This window comes from Phycodurus eques, chromosome 16 (genome assembly GCF_024500275.1).
Source record: "Phycodurus eques isolate BA_2022a chromosome 16, UOR_Pequ_1.1, whole genome shotgun sequence".
In the NCBI taxonomy this organism is placed as follows: Eukaryota; Metazoa; Chordata; class Actinopteri; order Syngnathiformes; family Syngnathidae; genus Phycodurus; species Phycodurus eques.
The window spans coordinates 15564761-15581047 of record NC_084540.1 but is presented as its reverse complement, the minus strand read 5'-3'; the positions used below and the strand labels follow the sequence as shown (position 1 = coordinate 15581047).

The 16287-nt window shown below is 43.6% G+C and overlaps 1 protein-coding gene across 1 annotated transcript; it reads right to left on the bottom strand.

Moving 5' to 3' along the window:
• Positions 1–306: 306 nt before the first annotated feature.
• On the bottom strand, positions 307–16089 carry slc4a1a (solute carrier family 4 member 1a (Diego blood group)). The gene is made up of 21 exons (XM_061700752.1): positions 15771–16089; positions 14768–14838; positions 14593–14651; positions 12556–12656; positions 12448–12494; positions 12209–12374; positions 11104–11239; positions 10267–10336; positions 10152–10194; positions 9902–10086; positions 9526–9733; positions 9263–9466; positions 7155–7303; positions 6878–7072; positions 5842–6075; positions 5685–5774; positions 4332–4498; positions 4007–4248; positions 3285–3454; positions 2648–2821; positions 307–425 (listed from the first exon to the last, which is right to left on the bottom strand). Exons 2-21 carry the CDS (start codon positions 14792–14794, stop codon positions 348–350), a joined length of 2745 nt encoding a protein of 914 aa, XP_061556736.1. The 5' UTR covers positions 14795–14838; positions 15771–16089; the 3' UTR covers positions 307–347.
• Between the last annotated feature and the right edge of the window lie 198 nt (positions 16090–16287).

Sequence of the window (16287 nt, the reverse complement as noted above, 5' to 3'; positions counted from 1 at the left end):
ACAAGGCAGAAAATGTAACGAAGTATGGGAATTTGTTTGTGAATGATAAATATCCTGCTTACTCCCATTAAAAACTGCATAAAATGGACTTTACATCAAATTTGAAAGGATAACACCTCTAATTTACACACGAGAAAAATCTACTTCTAAATGAAGAAAGGCCACTGGTATCACCTGCAATAGTAAAACAAAAGAATACCAAACATAATGCTGCATGACAGGATGAAGCTTTAAATAGGGAGCTTTTTTTTTTCTTAAAAGATATTCCCAAACCCCCCCCCCCCCCCCCCCCCCCCCCCCCCCCAAATGAATCATTAGCCATACATTTCAATTTATTTGGTTTTCGCTTATGGAAATGGGGACTCATTGTACACATCCTCCCCGACGTCTTCTTCAAAGGTCACCTTAGCATTGTCTGCATCCAACTGCAACACAAATGAACATGCAAATGCATCTTCTGGAGTGGCGGTGGGGGCAAAGCCTGCTCAGTTCCCTGATCCAGACTATGGAGCATTTACATTATTAAAAGGCCTGTAATACTTAGAGCATTAATTTGGCTATCCCCCCCCCCCCCCCCCCCCCCTTGAAATGTGTTACTTTAAATGTATTTATTCATTTTCTATTCATTTATCTCATTAAATAATTGGTTAATTTATTTATTGTAAATATTACAATGAAACACTTTTAAAATGAACAATTTTACATAAATATTTAACGGTGAGGGATGCCGTCAAGCTGAAGAAGGAGTCCTAATGCAGCTTTGGAGGTTGCTGAACCAAAAACCAGGGCATGGGAGGAGTTCGGTGAGGCCATGGAGAAAGACTTCCAGATGGCTTCGAGGAAATTCTGGTCCACCATCTGGCGTCTCAGAAGGGGGAAGCAGTGCACCATCGACACTGTGTATAGTGGGGATGGGGCGCTACTGACCTCGACTCGGGACGTTGTGAGTCGGTGGGGAGAATACTTCAAAGACCTCCTCAATTCCACCGACACGCCTTCCCATGACGAAGCAGAGTCTGGGTTCTCCGAGGCGGGCTCTCCTATCTCTGGGGTTGAGGTCACCGAGGTGGTTTAAAAGTTCCTCAGTGGCAAGGCCCCGGTTGTGGATGAGATTCGCCCGGAATTCCTAAAGGCTCTGGATGTTGTGGGGCTGTCCTGGTTAACACGCCTCTGCAACATCGCGTAGACATCGGGGACAGTGCCTCTGGATTGGCAGACTGGGGTGGCGGTCCCCCTTTTTAAGAAGGGGGGCCGGAGGGTGTGTTGCAACTACAGGGGGATCACACTCCTCAGCCTGGATGAAGTGGCTGGGGAGAGGGAAGTCTGGGCGTCCCTGCTAAAGCTACTGCCCCCGCGACCTGACCTCGGATAAGCGGTAGAAAATGGATGGATATTTAACATTTGTTATTTATTGTATTAAATACGGCGGCACGGTGGACGACTGGTTAGAGCGTCAGCCTCACAGTTCTGAGGACCCGGGTTCAATCCCCGGCCCCGCCTGTGTGGAGTTTGCGTGTTCTCCCCGTGCCTGCGTGGGTTTTCTCCGGGCACTCCGGTTTCCTCCCACATCCCAAAAACATGCATTAATTGGAGACTCTAAATTGCCCGTAGGCACGACTGTGAGTGCGAATGGTTGTTTGTTTCTATGTGCCCTGCGATTGGCTGGCAACCAGTTCAGGGTGTACCCCGCCTCCTGCCCGATGACAGCTGGGATAGGCTCCAGCACGCCCGCGACCCTAGTGAGGAGAAGCGGCTCAGAAAATGGATGGATGGATGGAAGTATTAAATACTTGGTAAGTTAAGTTAAATTAAATTAATTACAAATACTATATTAAAATGAGAATGAATTTTTTTTTTAAATCAACTAATTCACGTGCAGAACATTTACCTTCTTTTCTTTTTACCTCATCTACGAATTATTTAAAACCCAGCTGTGGCCCTTGAGCACTAAAGTTTTCCCACCCCTGATTTACATCATCGAAAGTCCTGTAATATTTGTTGCATTAATTTAGCATTTTTTCACCTAAAAAGTAGTTAATTAAAATGCATTCATTCATTATCTCTTTAATTCATTTACCTTTCTATTGGTTATTTTTTTCATTGTAAATAATAATAAAAAAATATGAGTAAAATACATTTTGCATTTTGTATTATTTATTGAATAATTAATAGATTTATTGTCAATACAAAATAAAACAATTTAATTTCTTTATTTTAAAAAAATCATTTATCTCTACTTGGTTCCCTTATTTATTGTAAATAATAAAATAACATAATGAACCAGTTTACATTTTGATTTTTTTATTCATCTCTTGAATCAGTTATTGATTTATTGTAAATTACAATACCAAAATATTAGTAAAATAAATTTTACTTTTTTTTTTAACTTTTTCTCTTTTTAAAATCATTGGTTGTTTATATTAAAGTAATGAAAACTACTACAATAAAAAATGAGTATGAAATACTTTATTCTTAAAACAAACTACACTACCTTTTTTTTTTAAACCTCATCTATGAATGATCAAGCCCATCTGTCTGCATAAAAATCAAACGTGGCTCCTTGAGCACAAAAATGTACTTTCCCCAACTAAAAAAAAGGGGAATTATATAAAAGACAACGGTTCAAGGGAATGGCGAATGTACTCACGCATTTCATCTCCATGACTGAGAAGAGTGTGCCGGTCATGAGCATGCGCAGCGGCACGGTGAGCAGCAGGATGAAGGGCAGTGCCAGGGAGAAGGGGCTCATCTTCACCCCCCACAGCAGGGCCAAACACACCAGCTGGATCAACGTGAAAAGGTGCATGCGCATCGTGGACACCTATGTAAAAAACACATCAGAAAAGTTCTAGAAATACATCTTTGACGCTGCTCCTTCAATATGTACTGTGTACTAAATACAGTCCAATCATTGAATTAAGGCTTTTTCACACTTTATGTAAGATGTAATTTTTCAGCATTTTTTTTCCTGGGTCGCAAGCGACAATGGGGGTACAACACCGACTTGTGAATTTTCCGCCTTCCAAGGTAGCTTCACAAGCGAGACGCCTGTCTAAGGGATATTCCGCAATGCAGACAATAGACCGATGTCAGTTTTAGGTGGTAACATCACAAAAATGTCATCGCGTTTAATTGTCCCAAAGCTAACTTTTTAAAAAATGACACAACATAATAACCTATTGCTAATTATTTTGCGGACCACAAATAATCGGGGGACGCCTGTCTGAGAAGTACTGCTTTATAATATTCGAATGAAGAGGAGTGACTTGGAAGAAGGTGCGTACCCTGGTGGCGTAAGCATCGGACGGGTGGTATTTCTTGGGCGTGATCAACAGAAGTATTCGATCCCACATTTGAATTCCATTCAGGGACGTGACACCCATGTAGAGGAAGATTCCAAACAAGGCCGTCATGGGGATCATCTTCAGTAGGGGCTCCATGTAAATAGAGACGCCTGAAACAGAGAATTCAGTATGTACCTGTAATGTGATGGAAAATGTTATCTCTCACATGTACTACTAAATTTCAGTTGTGTCCCTTGCCTTAGTGAAGCTTGGAAGAGTAACACATGGTTTCATTAGATGACAAGGAGGTGACTGATGTCTGTATAGAACCCTGGTAAGGTGTGAAAAATGCATTTTGTAGGAAGACGGAATACTCCGCTCTTTGAGACTCCTTATTGTCCCTTGATGCTAACACATCGGTGATGCTATGTTTGTCCCTCAATGCTTTTCCGTCTGACCACTGGACTGTGTCTCCCTGTATTATGTTTATTGTTCTGGTACATTTAAGTGTAAGGAAGTATAAAATTCTGTGTTTGAGAATTGAGATTGTGGCCAGATCCCAGCATACTGCCTGTCACTGTGTGCGTTGTCTGACCTCTTTGCAAATATACAGTAATACAAATGTGTTTCAGGTATTCTCTGTAATAAAAAGAGTCATTTTTTTCCATGACATGAGACAAAAGGAAGTCCTGGTTCAGCCTAAGCACACTGCATTTACTTACCAACCAAGATGGCGACAAGAATGCCGCTGATCCGTTGCTCCAACACCTTTTCAATCTCTGGTTTGGGGCCCTTGGACATGACGGTGAGAGCGTTGGCATGTGTGACAGAGCGCACCGTAGCAGCACTGAGCCAGGGAACCCCAAATATGGATGAGATGCCACCCATGGTGACAAGGAGGAGCAGGTCAAAATGGAAACCTGAGCCTTTGACCATCTTCCTCTCAGGTTTGCTAACAATCAGCCTGCAGGAGAAAGAAACAGCGGCATTTCAATGACAACAAACAATGTTGCAATTGCCAGGAAACGTGATTTGATCATTACGCACGTGGTAATTTGGGACTCGAGGAAGATGAGGATGAAGACGAGGACTGCTGGTACACAGCAAGCGGCCATCATCCAGATGGGGAAGTTTTTTTTTGCTCCCGTAGGGTTTATGAACCAGCCACGGGCGTCAGAGTTGGTCACCTGGATCCCTTTTGGCACGACCAGTTTCTGCAAGAGAGCCACGTAACGCTCACAGTCGTACATGCCCAACACCAAAGGTTGGAGTAAGTCACAGATACTGTATCCAAGTCATACATAAGTCTCAAGTCTTAACCTTCAAGCTTTAAGGGAGTCCAAAATTACAGTACAAGTGAAGTCGAGTCGCCACAAAACTTCAAGCAAATCGAGTCAAGTCATTACTTGGCTTAAGTAAGTCAAAAACCAAGTCATACAATTTCGCTCAGTTACAACATATACTGTATTGGCACATTAGCCATTTTGCAGTTCAGTATTTGCACTTCTACTGTCACATAGTTGTTTTTTTTTACTGGTTACAAAACCAGTCTGGCGGCACGGTGGCCATCTGCCTCACAGTTCTGAGGTACGGGGTTCAATCCCCGGCCCCGCCTGTGTGGTGTTTGCATGTTCTCCCCGTGCCTGCGTGGGTTTTCTCCGGGCACTCCGGTTTCCTCCCATATCCCAAAAAACATGCATGGTAGGTTAATTGTCAACTCTGAATTGCCCGTAGGTGTGAGTGCAAATGGTTGTTTGATTATATGTGCCCTGCGATTGGCTGGCAACCAGTTGAGGGTGTACCCCGCCTCCTGCCCGATGATAGCTGGGATAGGATCCAGCACGCCTGCGACCTTAGTGAGGAGAAGCGGCTCAGAAAATGGATGGATGGACAAAATTCAGTCTCCGTATTGTGTATTACTTTATGGTCTTCTCAATTCAACGCAAAATTGACATGAAGCTTGGTTAATGTTTGACGAGCAATTGGTGAGCTAAGTTGTGAAGTTTACATAGCTTCCATCTTTATGGGTTCTTCTGTGGGTTGAAGTTACATGTTGTGGTTGTTTGTGTTTCTTATTTTTGAGTTGCAAATCTTACGTGTTGCTTGTCTCTTTTCCCCATTTTTAGCAAAAACATAATCATCGAATCCAAATGTAATCTTTGGAGCTCTCTCCATGATACTTGCTTCAAGAGGTAGTTAATCAAATCTGCATCATAGCATACTGGTGGGTTGTCAGTGTTGCGCGCACTATTCAAAAAATATATAAAAAAAACAAAAGCAATGGCACACTATCTTATATTCAGTCAAGCGTCATGAATACTAAGTCAAGTCTTTCACTAGTTTTAGCCATGTTACTCGAGTCCCCCACCTCTGCACAGACTACACGCTTAAATCACTTGCCTGAGTGTAGGTGTCCTTAATACTGATATCCACAGCGATCATGATGAAAATAGCGATGGGGACCCCGAAATCTCCAATCAAGCGTCGCAGCTGTGACGAGAACACTGGTCAGGAAAAGACCAGAAGACCTGATTTGAACTCAGCGGCGGCGACTTACCCAGCCGGGCAGGTACGTGCTATTCTTGAACAGGCGCAGGAAGTAGGCTATGAAGAAACAGCCCAACATCAGGCACATAGACAGCAGCGCTGTGTTGGGGTAGGGATTCACAATCGGCACGTTGTGGATGACCACTGTGCCGTTGGGAGTCTTATTGTAGACTTTGTCGAACGGGCTCTCTAGGGAGTCGTTCAGGTGTTTGTAGTTCAGAAGCAACGGGTGGGCCTTGAAGATCTGTGCAGGAGGAGGTACCGTAAGGCTAAGGCTAAGGGGTAAGAGTTAGGGTTATGGTCAGGCTCAGAGTTCTGTCATAAGGCTTAAGGATACGGGTTAGGGCTTCTACATGAGGGTTTCAGCAAATGGTTTAGGGATTATGGTAAGGGGTTCAAGTGAGGGTTATGGACAATGATTAGAAATAAGGGTAAGGGTTTGGTTAAGGGATGCTTACTATAGGTAGGGGTTAGGGTAAGGGTGGGAGTAATAATTATGCATAACAATTAGAGTTAGGCGTAAGGGTTAGCGGTAAGGGCTCAGCATAAGGGCATTAGTGTTATAGACAAGGGGGTTTGGGGTAAAGGTTAGGTGTAAGGGTTAAGAGTAAGATGGTGAAGGGTTAGAGGTACATTAAGGGTTTGGCATAAGGGTTAGGGGTTAAGGGAAGTCTTTTGGGTAAGTTGTATGAGTAAGGGTTATGGACAAAGGTTAGGGTTAGGCATAATGGTTAGTGTAAGGGCTAAGAAAATTGGTTGAGTTTTGGCGTCAGGGGTAGGATGTGATTTACGGAGGAGGGTTAGTGGTAAGGGTTAGAGTTCAGCATAAGGTTTGGGGTAGGGGTTAAGGGATGAGGGTTAGCAGTTAATCAGGGTTAATGTTGAGAAATTCGAAGTGAGATAAGGGTGAGGGTAAAGGTTAGGGGTAGGTTAGGGGAAAGGTTAAGGATTTTGGGATTAGGGCTACACCACACCAAGTGATAAGAAAAGCATGGTCGGACAAATGGATGTAGAGATGATGAGAAGATGAGTCCGGTGTGGGAAACCTTAAAGAGTTTAAAGAAGGTCTCGTAGATGAAGATGAGGGAGATGAGGATGGAGAAGATTTCCTGGGTGAAGCGGGAGATGAAGCGCACCAGGAAGCTGCCCTCCACCGCCACGATGATCACCACAATCACAATGAGCCAAATGCCCACCCAGATACGGCCCACTAAGTACTCAATGCCCTGGGATTTGCAGAACTATAGCAAGGGAATGACAAGGCACATATGCGTGACAATGAGGTACAAGAAGGCAACGGTGATACTTACGGTGGACTCGTACAGTGTAAAAGGCCTCCTCGAAGAGCAGCAGCGGTCCAGAGAAACCGAGAACCAGGACAGGCTGTGCGGCGATGATGCAGAAGATGACACCTTGGACGCTGGTGGAGATCATCAGCTCTGACACACCCATCATCCTCTCTGTTTTATCAGCTAGGACAAAGAATAATTAAGGAACATGTAAAATGAATGTAGAGATTTGTTTCTAAATACATTCTAAATGTTTGAAGATACTTGATGAAAAATGTGCACAAACTGAGAACTGCCGTATGTAGTACTCAATGCTGGCAATATAGCATTGAATAGTTATTCACTATTTCAGTTTTCTTAAATTCTTTGGGTGTGGCTAAAAAGGGTACTAGTGATACACTGGCAAGAGTCAGTCTTTCCCCACTATATAAGAACTTGAGCGCCTTCATTCGAATCAGAGGTTATCTTGTGCAACTGGGAAGTGCCGTTCGCTGACTAGCTATGCAGACACTTCCCTACGGATAGTCCGCTAGCCTGGCTGCACGCAGAAAAAGGTGGAGTAGTGGGCAAGGGGTTAATTTAAAAAAAAAAAAGGCAGTCTTGACAAGTCAGCATTTGGACCAGGGCTTCCGGCTGGTGTGGCCACTTTAGAGCGTCTCCTTGTTGGCCATGAGTGTGCGCATGTCACGGAGAGAAGGCAGAAGAACAAGGATTTTTTTTTTAATGTCCAACATGACAACCAGTGTGTGGAAGGGGGCTTCACGCTGGCGTGGCTGCTTTAGAGTGCCTTGTTGTTGGGGCGTGAAAAAGCTCCGTGAGAACCCAGTGGGATATACAGTATTCCAGCCCCCGGAGGTTTTCAGTGGATATATTTTTGCTGGACGAAGTAGTATCCATTTTTTCAGGTGGTAGAAGTTGTATTTGATTGACAGTGGAGACTGAACAAAAAATATTGAATTGATCATCAGAGTCTGAAAGATTTATTTTGAAAATCATGTGCATCCGCCTGTGCCTCTCTACACATGTGAAACTGCTCGTCTCGGTAACTTAGTAAAAAAGTAAGCCCACAAGCTAACAAAAAGGGGTAGAGAAACAGTCTTTGGAGAGCTTCTTTGGAAAGGGGAAAAGGCCAAAGAGGACACAGAAGAAGGGCTGACAACTTCCAAGAAAAAGAAAGAGACCAAAGAGACAAGGTATTAGCAGCCCTATTTAAAATATGGGTAGGATGATCCTCAAGCACCAAGTACACGCTGCGTAATAGCTCGCCGGCACCAGGCTCGCAAAAGAGGCAATGAAGCCTTCTCGACTGCCTCGGCACATGGAGACCAAGCACCCACATTAAAAGAAAAGCATGGATTAAAATCAAGGCAGAATATCCAGAGATTGCCAAAAAAGCACAGAATTCCTTGCTTCGATTTCCAAAATGGCAGAAACCATGGTTGGAACGTATTATTGGAATTTAAATGAATTTCAAGGGGGAAACTTGATTTGATATACAACATAAACTCATAGTTTAAGGTACCACTGAGTTTTCCATAATTTGTTTGTAATTGTTTCTATGAAGTGCATCAGAAAAGTTCCAGGACGGGTATCACAAAAGATAAACTACAAACCCAAATTACAAACTATGAGTATTCCAGATCACCAAGAACACCTACAAAGACATCCTGCAGCGTTTGCTTCATTCCATGTGCGAGAAGAGGCGAGAAAGGTGGCAAGACAACCTGTGACTGTTTCACCATGACAACACATCTGCGCACAATGCCCTGAGCGTCCAACTATACCTGGCCGAGAAGAACCCTCCCATCTCACCTGTGTGATCCCCCCCCCTCCCCCCCTCTTTCCCACTCTAAAGGGGGACATCAAGGGGACAAGTTTTGAAGACATGGACGACATCAAGATGGCAGTGATGACGGAGCTGTAGAGGATCCTTCCAGGATTGCCTTAAGGCATGCCAAAGAATGCTGCAAAATTGCATTAGACTCCAGGGGGATTACTTCGAAGGGGAGAAACTGAAAGTTCGTAGTTTGGATTTGAAAATATCTTTTGTGACACCAGTTCTGGAAATTCTCTGACACACCAAGTCTGCCAGGCCGTCAAAATATTGCTCTACGTGAAACTACGGGATGCTTTCAGTCCTACCTAAAAGTCCTCCGAAGGTGATGGCCGGCGACAGGGCGGCGAAGTAGATGAAGATGACAGCGGCCATGACCTGTGGGTTGAGGGCGTCGGTGTAGTCGCTGATGTAGTGGCGGTAGCGACGCTTGATGTCTTTCACCATCCCCCCAAAGGGATACCCGGTGCGGGCCAGGGGGTCTTCTCTGGGTGGCTCCAGAGGTATCTTAACTGGACACATAAAATTGACCCTGAAGTTCTTTGGTCAAGTCTTGTTTTACTCGGCTTACCTTTAATTCTGTCACCGAAGGCCAGGCGGTTGTCGGTGGGGCGCAGTCTGTCCTGCAGCATCCTCTTCTGGAACTTGATGACAGGCTCCAGCATCCCCAGGTCTTGGATCTCCGTTGGGGGGATGACAATACTACAGTCCATGAAGTCTGCGATGGCATTGGTCAGGTCCTGGTCGGTCTGTGCTAAGAAAGCCTCCAGACAGAACACCTGGTGCAGCAGAGCGGAAGACATTAGCTCCTTGTCTGTTGTTGTGCCGATTCACTCATCCCTACCCTGGTCTCTCAACCCTTCTAAGCCATTTTCTCTTTCTATCTACCCTCTGTCTCTTCATCTCAACCAAACCAGCCAAGGCAGATGGTCAACCCATTTTCTCACCCAGTCAGCCATCAGAGCCCCCATTGCACGACCGCTCTCGCTGTAGTCCATGCCAGCCTGACTAGGGCCCACCAGGACGAACACAAAGCGCACAGGGACGAGACATTCCAGCGCAGAGTCCATCACCAAAGAGTCTCTAAGCCTGACGAAAGCCACCACTGGCTTCTCCAGAAGGTCCAGGGCACCTTTGAGGGACAGTCTTTTGATTCAAGCTCTAACTTCCAAATATTTGAATGTGGTATGGAAATACCTGAGAGGACGACGGAGGCCTCCATGTTGTCAGAGCTGTCTCTCTGCAAAAAAAGGGGAAGCTGTGATGCATTTGGAGTATTTCGGGTGGAGGACCACCAAAATGAGATAAATACCTTTTTAGAAACAGAAAAGGTCTGCATCTCGATGTCTCCCGAGGGGGTGACCACAGGTCTGTCGGACTGGCTGGGGGAAAAAACACAAAGAAGGCGTTCTACCGGGGTTTTTAACATTTTTTTTTTTTACCTCGGACACAAACCTTTCCTGTACAAAGAGCCTGCGACCCATTCAAATGTTTACACTGTAGGGATTTCAAGCTCGTTTTTGGTGTGGACAGCATTGTACAGTAGTTATGGTTTCCCTTAGAGGGCTGTTATGACTGTAAAACCAAATAAATGTTTATTACCTCATCATATTATTCTACATAGACAACAAATTGATGGATAACTAGTTTTGAAATCCTACGTCAAGGAAAATAGAAACTATCGCTTAATTCATTTTAAAAAGGGGCTTTGGTAATTAAAAATGTTGGCAATATCTCAATGTTATTAGAAGTCAAGACAATTTGCAATTTTGGGACAGACTTTAGCACAAAACATGAAATAGATGCACACTGTATGCTTTAGTGGGCCTCATAAAATGATGTGGTGGCCCAGATTTGGCCCCCCCAGAGTCTTGAGTTTGACACCTTTGGTTTAAATGATGTAACTTTGTTAATTCATATTCCATAACAAAAAACAAATCCACTACAGTCCAACAGGCTTCCACGCTTCGTTGGATAGCTTTGGCACAGTCTCCACACACTGCCTTGGTTTCGCCATTTGCAAAGCCGTACTTAATGAAGTCGGGATTGCACTTTGCAAAAGAATTGGTCCCTCAATGGTTGACAATTACTGTGCTAAACACTGTGGAGACGCATTCATGAAAAGACCCCCGGGGAGCAAGGGGCTTACCTGCGCCGCATGAGGAGCGCTCTCAGCAGAGCATCCCGATCGCTAGCTCGGATCTCGTTCTTGTTGACGAGCGCGTCCACCACATTCTCAGCCACAGATGACAAACTGCTGGCGTTCAGGTCAAAGATGACGGCACCTGTGTAAATAATGTCAACGGCAGAAAAAAAGAAAAAAAACCTCAGAGACCTCATAGGTAGCGAGATTATTCTGGTCTACTTTAGGGACATTCTGGTCTACTTTGGCAGCATCTTGGTCCACTTAAAGATGATTTTGGTCAACTTTGGGCACATTTCTGAGCAACTTTCTGAACATTCAAGACCACTTGGAGAACATTTACGTTCACTTTGAGGACACTGTGGTCCACTTTAGGAAAATTACAGTCCGGTTTGTGGACATTTTAGTTCACTTTGAGGACATTTTGGTCTATCTTAAGAACATAACAGTTCACTGTGTGAATATTCAGATACACTTTGGGTACATCCTAGTCCACTTTGAGGACATTCTAGGTCACTTTTGAGGTATTTTGGTCCACTTTATAAACATCCAGTCCACTTTGAGAAGATTGTAATCCACTTTGAGGACATTGTGGTCCACTTCAAGGACATTCTGAGTGGCTTTGAGTCAATTCTTGTCCACTTTGAGAACTTTTTGTTCACTTTGAGGACATTCTGATCCAGTTTAAGGATAGACTGGTCTACTTCGGGGACATTGTGGTGCACTTCAAGGACATTCTGGTCCACACTGAGAGAATGTTGTTCCACTTTGAGAACATTTTAGCTCATTGTCAGGACATTCTGGTCCAACTTGAGGACACTCCAGTCCACTTTGGAACCATTGTGGTCCACATTCTGCTCTTCTTAGGAAGCATTTTGGTGTACTTTGATAAAATTCTGTTGCACTATGGAATTATTGTTCACTTTGAGGACATTTTTGTCAATTTGAGGCCGTCTTGGTCCAACTTGAGGACATTTTGGTCCACGTAATTTACGTTGTTGTCTACTTGAAGGACATTTGGGTCTATTTTAAAGACTTGAAAAAGATGAGATTGAGCTACTTTGGCCCCTCAGAAATGTTGATTTAATCCTGACATGAAGTCCAAACTCACCTGTGCTCATGGTCTTGCGTAGCTGGATGAGACTCTTGAAGGTCAGGTAGGACGTGTGGGAAGGACCCCACTCCCCCGTGGCGGCGTTGAAGTTCTCCTCAAAGCCCACCCAGCGGCCCGTCTCCTGCCAGGTGTTTCCCTGGAGCACGTTCAGTTCTACGTACGCCTGCAGTCCAAATCGTATGGTCAGTTAGTTAACAAAGTTGGTTAGAAAAATGATTTTAGGATTGCAAACTGACCTGAGCGTCGCCTCTGGTGGTGGCGTTGGTGTTCAGGTTGAGGTAGGCTGAAAGAACCACGTGGAGTATGAAACAAAATGCCACTACATGGGGATGAGAGGAGCCTACCTTCTGAATTATTGGGAAAGATGTACGTTTCCATAGGCGCAACCTCATTGTTCCGCCCGATCTCCACATCGCACAGATCACCACGGTCTGCCGGACACCTCCTGGAATGGAGAAATGGAGTCCTGCACTCAATGACGCTACACGAGAATTACCACAGACCTCATAGGTGGTTAGATAAGTCTGGTCCACTTTGAGGACAGTTTGGTCCACTTTAAAGAATGGCTGGTCCACTTTAAGGACATTCTAATGAACTCTGACAATCTTCTCCACTTTGAGGACATTCTGGTCCACTTTAGGAACAGCCATATCCACTTTGAGACCATTCTACCACAGTTTAAGGGCATTTTGGGGGCATTCTTGTGTATTTGAAAGATTTTCTATTCCGCTATGGGGGACATTGGATTCGACTTTGTGGACATTTTGGTCAACTTTAAACTGAACAGAGTTCGTTTCACTTTGAGGACCTCCTAATACACTTTGACAATCTGATCCACTTTGAAACATGGCAGATGAAGCTTCCTCTGATCCACTTTGAGACTTTGTCATTCTAGTCGACTTTAGAAGATTAGAGATAATGTAGTCTACTTTAAAGACTTTCTACTTCACGACATCATGAACCACATTGACAACCTGGCCATCTTTAAGGACAATCTGGTCCACTTTGGGGACATTTTGTTTCACTTTGACATTTTGGTCTACTGTAAGGACATTCTGATCCATTTTGAGACCATTTTAGAAACATTTTGGTCCACTTTGGGAGCATTCTGGATCATAGTGAGGACATTTTAGTTCAGTTTGAGGATATTATGGTCCACTTTGATACCATTCTAGTCTACTATAAGGACATTTGGGTCCACTTTGAGGACATTCTAGTCCACTTTAGTAACTTTTGAGTAAACTTTAAACACATTCTGGTTCACTTTGAGGACATCATAGTCCACTTTGACAATCTAGTTCAGTTTGAGGACATGGTGGCCCATACAAAGGAAAAATAAGACATATTACTTTAAGAAGCTGCAATTCTGTCAATAGACACACGAGAGCAGTATCTACCAATCTAGGTTCAAGATGAAACGTCAGCAACTAGGCTGTACTTCAATGTTTTTGCCACAAGATGGCAGCAAAACTCCTACTAGTTGACACTGCTTGGGTTTGGGAGAAAATGCATTTGAATTCAGACGACAGACATCAGACGGAAAACGCTGCCGACTATTCTTGCTACTGTTCACATACACTTCCGTATATCGCTGGCATTGGGTGGAATTGTCTCCATCACCTCCAAAACCACCACTTTTCAGGACACAAACATTTTTTTTAAAAAAAAATTAAAAACACCATGATTGTTGATCCAATTAGCATTGCATCGATAAAAAGGGCAATCCATTTTCTACACTTGAAATTGGTCAATAATTTTGTCAAAATAACAGACCCATGTGTGGACTGACCAACAGTACAGACTAATAAATGTATTCATTCATTTATTTAATCAAATAAATGTACCACTTTTGGACATAGGAGGGTTCTGCCCTCCTATGTGCATGTAATACTTGCTATCCACACCTGCATATATAGTATTTATTACTCATATCCAGTTGCCAAATACAATGCTGCTGAGTTCTTGCTGCTGTTCATTCACTGCTGCCGATATGGAATCCATTTGTAATACACTCTTTATATATGTTATTGACACGTATAGCATTATAGATACATAAGCTGCTGACTATTGTTGTTGCTGTTCACATTCACCTCAGCGTATATAATCTGTTTATTATGCACGTCTTATATTTATTTATATTTATATAAATAGATATCTTTATTTATATTTATTATATATTTAAGTTTGGCAATCACATCCACACATATACCAGAAGTATTTATTACTCATGTACAGTTGTCACCTAAAATGCTGCAGAGTTCTGACTATTGTTTCTATCATTCCTGTAACTTCAATCTTTTGACAGACCAGTGTGAAAAGATTATGTCATGTATGTAATTTATGAATGTGTGAATAGCGTTGCTTATGACTCTAGGACTCACATTATCAAAGGGAAGGAGGGGAATGAGGAATCACGGTCTTCATATGACATGTCCCTGGGCTGCAGGAGAAGAGAAATGATTTCATGCAAGAGGGAGGGGGAATCATTGGAAATGTGTCAGATCAAAGCCATTTTCATCTCAAACGATGGCCACCGATGACAAAAGAAAGACCAACCTCATCAAAAGTCAATTTGTTGTCCATAGTTGCTTTCTAGGTTGACACTCTCAGCTAACTTTGTACATTACCTAGGAGAAATGTGGGAAAAATTCAACTTTATTCTCATTTGTGATTCCTACCATCGAGTCAAACATAAACAGTAACACACAGGGAGAGACGTGACGACAACATGAAGTCACCACGTATTGATGTTACAGACTCATGGCTCCAGACTGATAATCAGCCGTTAGAAAAAAACTATGACTGTTCTATCTTTGAGTCACACCCTCTTGTCTTCTCTGACCTCCTGAAGGACTTTGGTGCAGAAAAAACAACAACAAATACAAATAAATTCCTATAAATAAAAGGCCCACTACTAAAGACCAATGAAACACTGTACATAACAGTTTAGGTTTAAGATTACAAGACTATGGTTAAGGAAGGGTTCCTGACTATGATTTAGCTATAGCCTTGGATACGAAGGTCGGGAACTAAGAATTAGGGACTATGAGTTGCGGTTAAAGACTATAGAATCAGGCCCAAGAGTTAGGGTTAGGGACTATGAGTCAGGTTGAGGTACTATGGGTTAGGGTGAGGACTATGAGTTAGGGATAGTCTTGGAGACTATTATTAACAACTATGGGTTCAGGACTAAGGGTTAGTGACTTTGGGTTAATGCCTGTGGGGTTAAGGTTTTTGACTAAGGGTTCAATTTAGAGGGAGATAGGGACTACAGGTTCAGGACAATCGGTTATAAAACTGTGTTAGGGACTGCGTTTCGGATAGGTGTAGAGACTATGGGCTAAGGACTACGGGGGTCAAATCAATGATTACGCATAGATATAGATTGGAACTATGGGCTGGGTTAGGAATTATTACTTGGACACTATGATTTGTAACCGCTAGTTATGTTTCTGGACTATGCATCAGGGTTATATCAAGTTTCTATGATAAACTATGTAACATAAAGTATAAATATAAAGTAGGTGGGACTCTGGTCCAAAGTAGACCACACCCCTACCTGCATGCAGGTACTCCCGCCTGGCTTCCGGCAGCTGTCGGCGTGTCCTCTACGAGAATGAGATGCGACCAGGCGACCTTGACGAGACCCCCACGGCGAAGAGCGGGAACACCCAAAACCAAAAATACGTCAAACTGGAGAAAGTGCCGTACCCCGCAGGCCGTCCAGTTGCCAAGCAACCCCACAAGTTCGCCGTAGATAAGGCCCCGCGTGACAGCACACCAGCGCTATCATTCAGCGACACCTTGACGCTGGGATATCCCAGCCCTAGTTGGACTACACAGCTCTCAACACGATGAAGCGTCCTCTGATGCCATGATTTGGGCTGCTGGTGGTGCACACAAGGGGGTAGAAAAGGGGCATTGGATTATATCATGTCAAAATACGTCATCTTGTCGACATCGTTGGGATTCCCTCAAAATTACATGACATGATTAGAGACTATGGGCTCAGGACTATGGTTTAGGGTTATTGACAATGAGTTAGGGATAGGCTTGGTGACTATGGGTTAGAGACA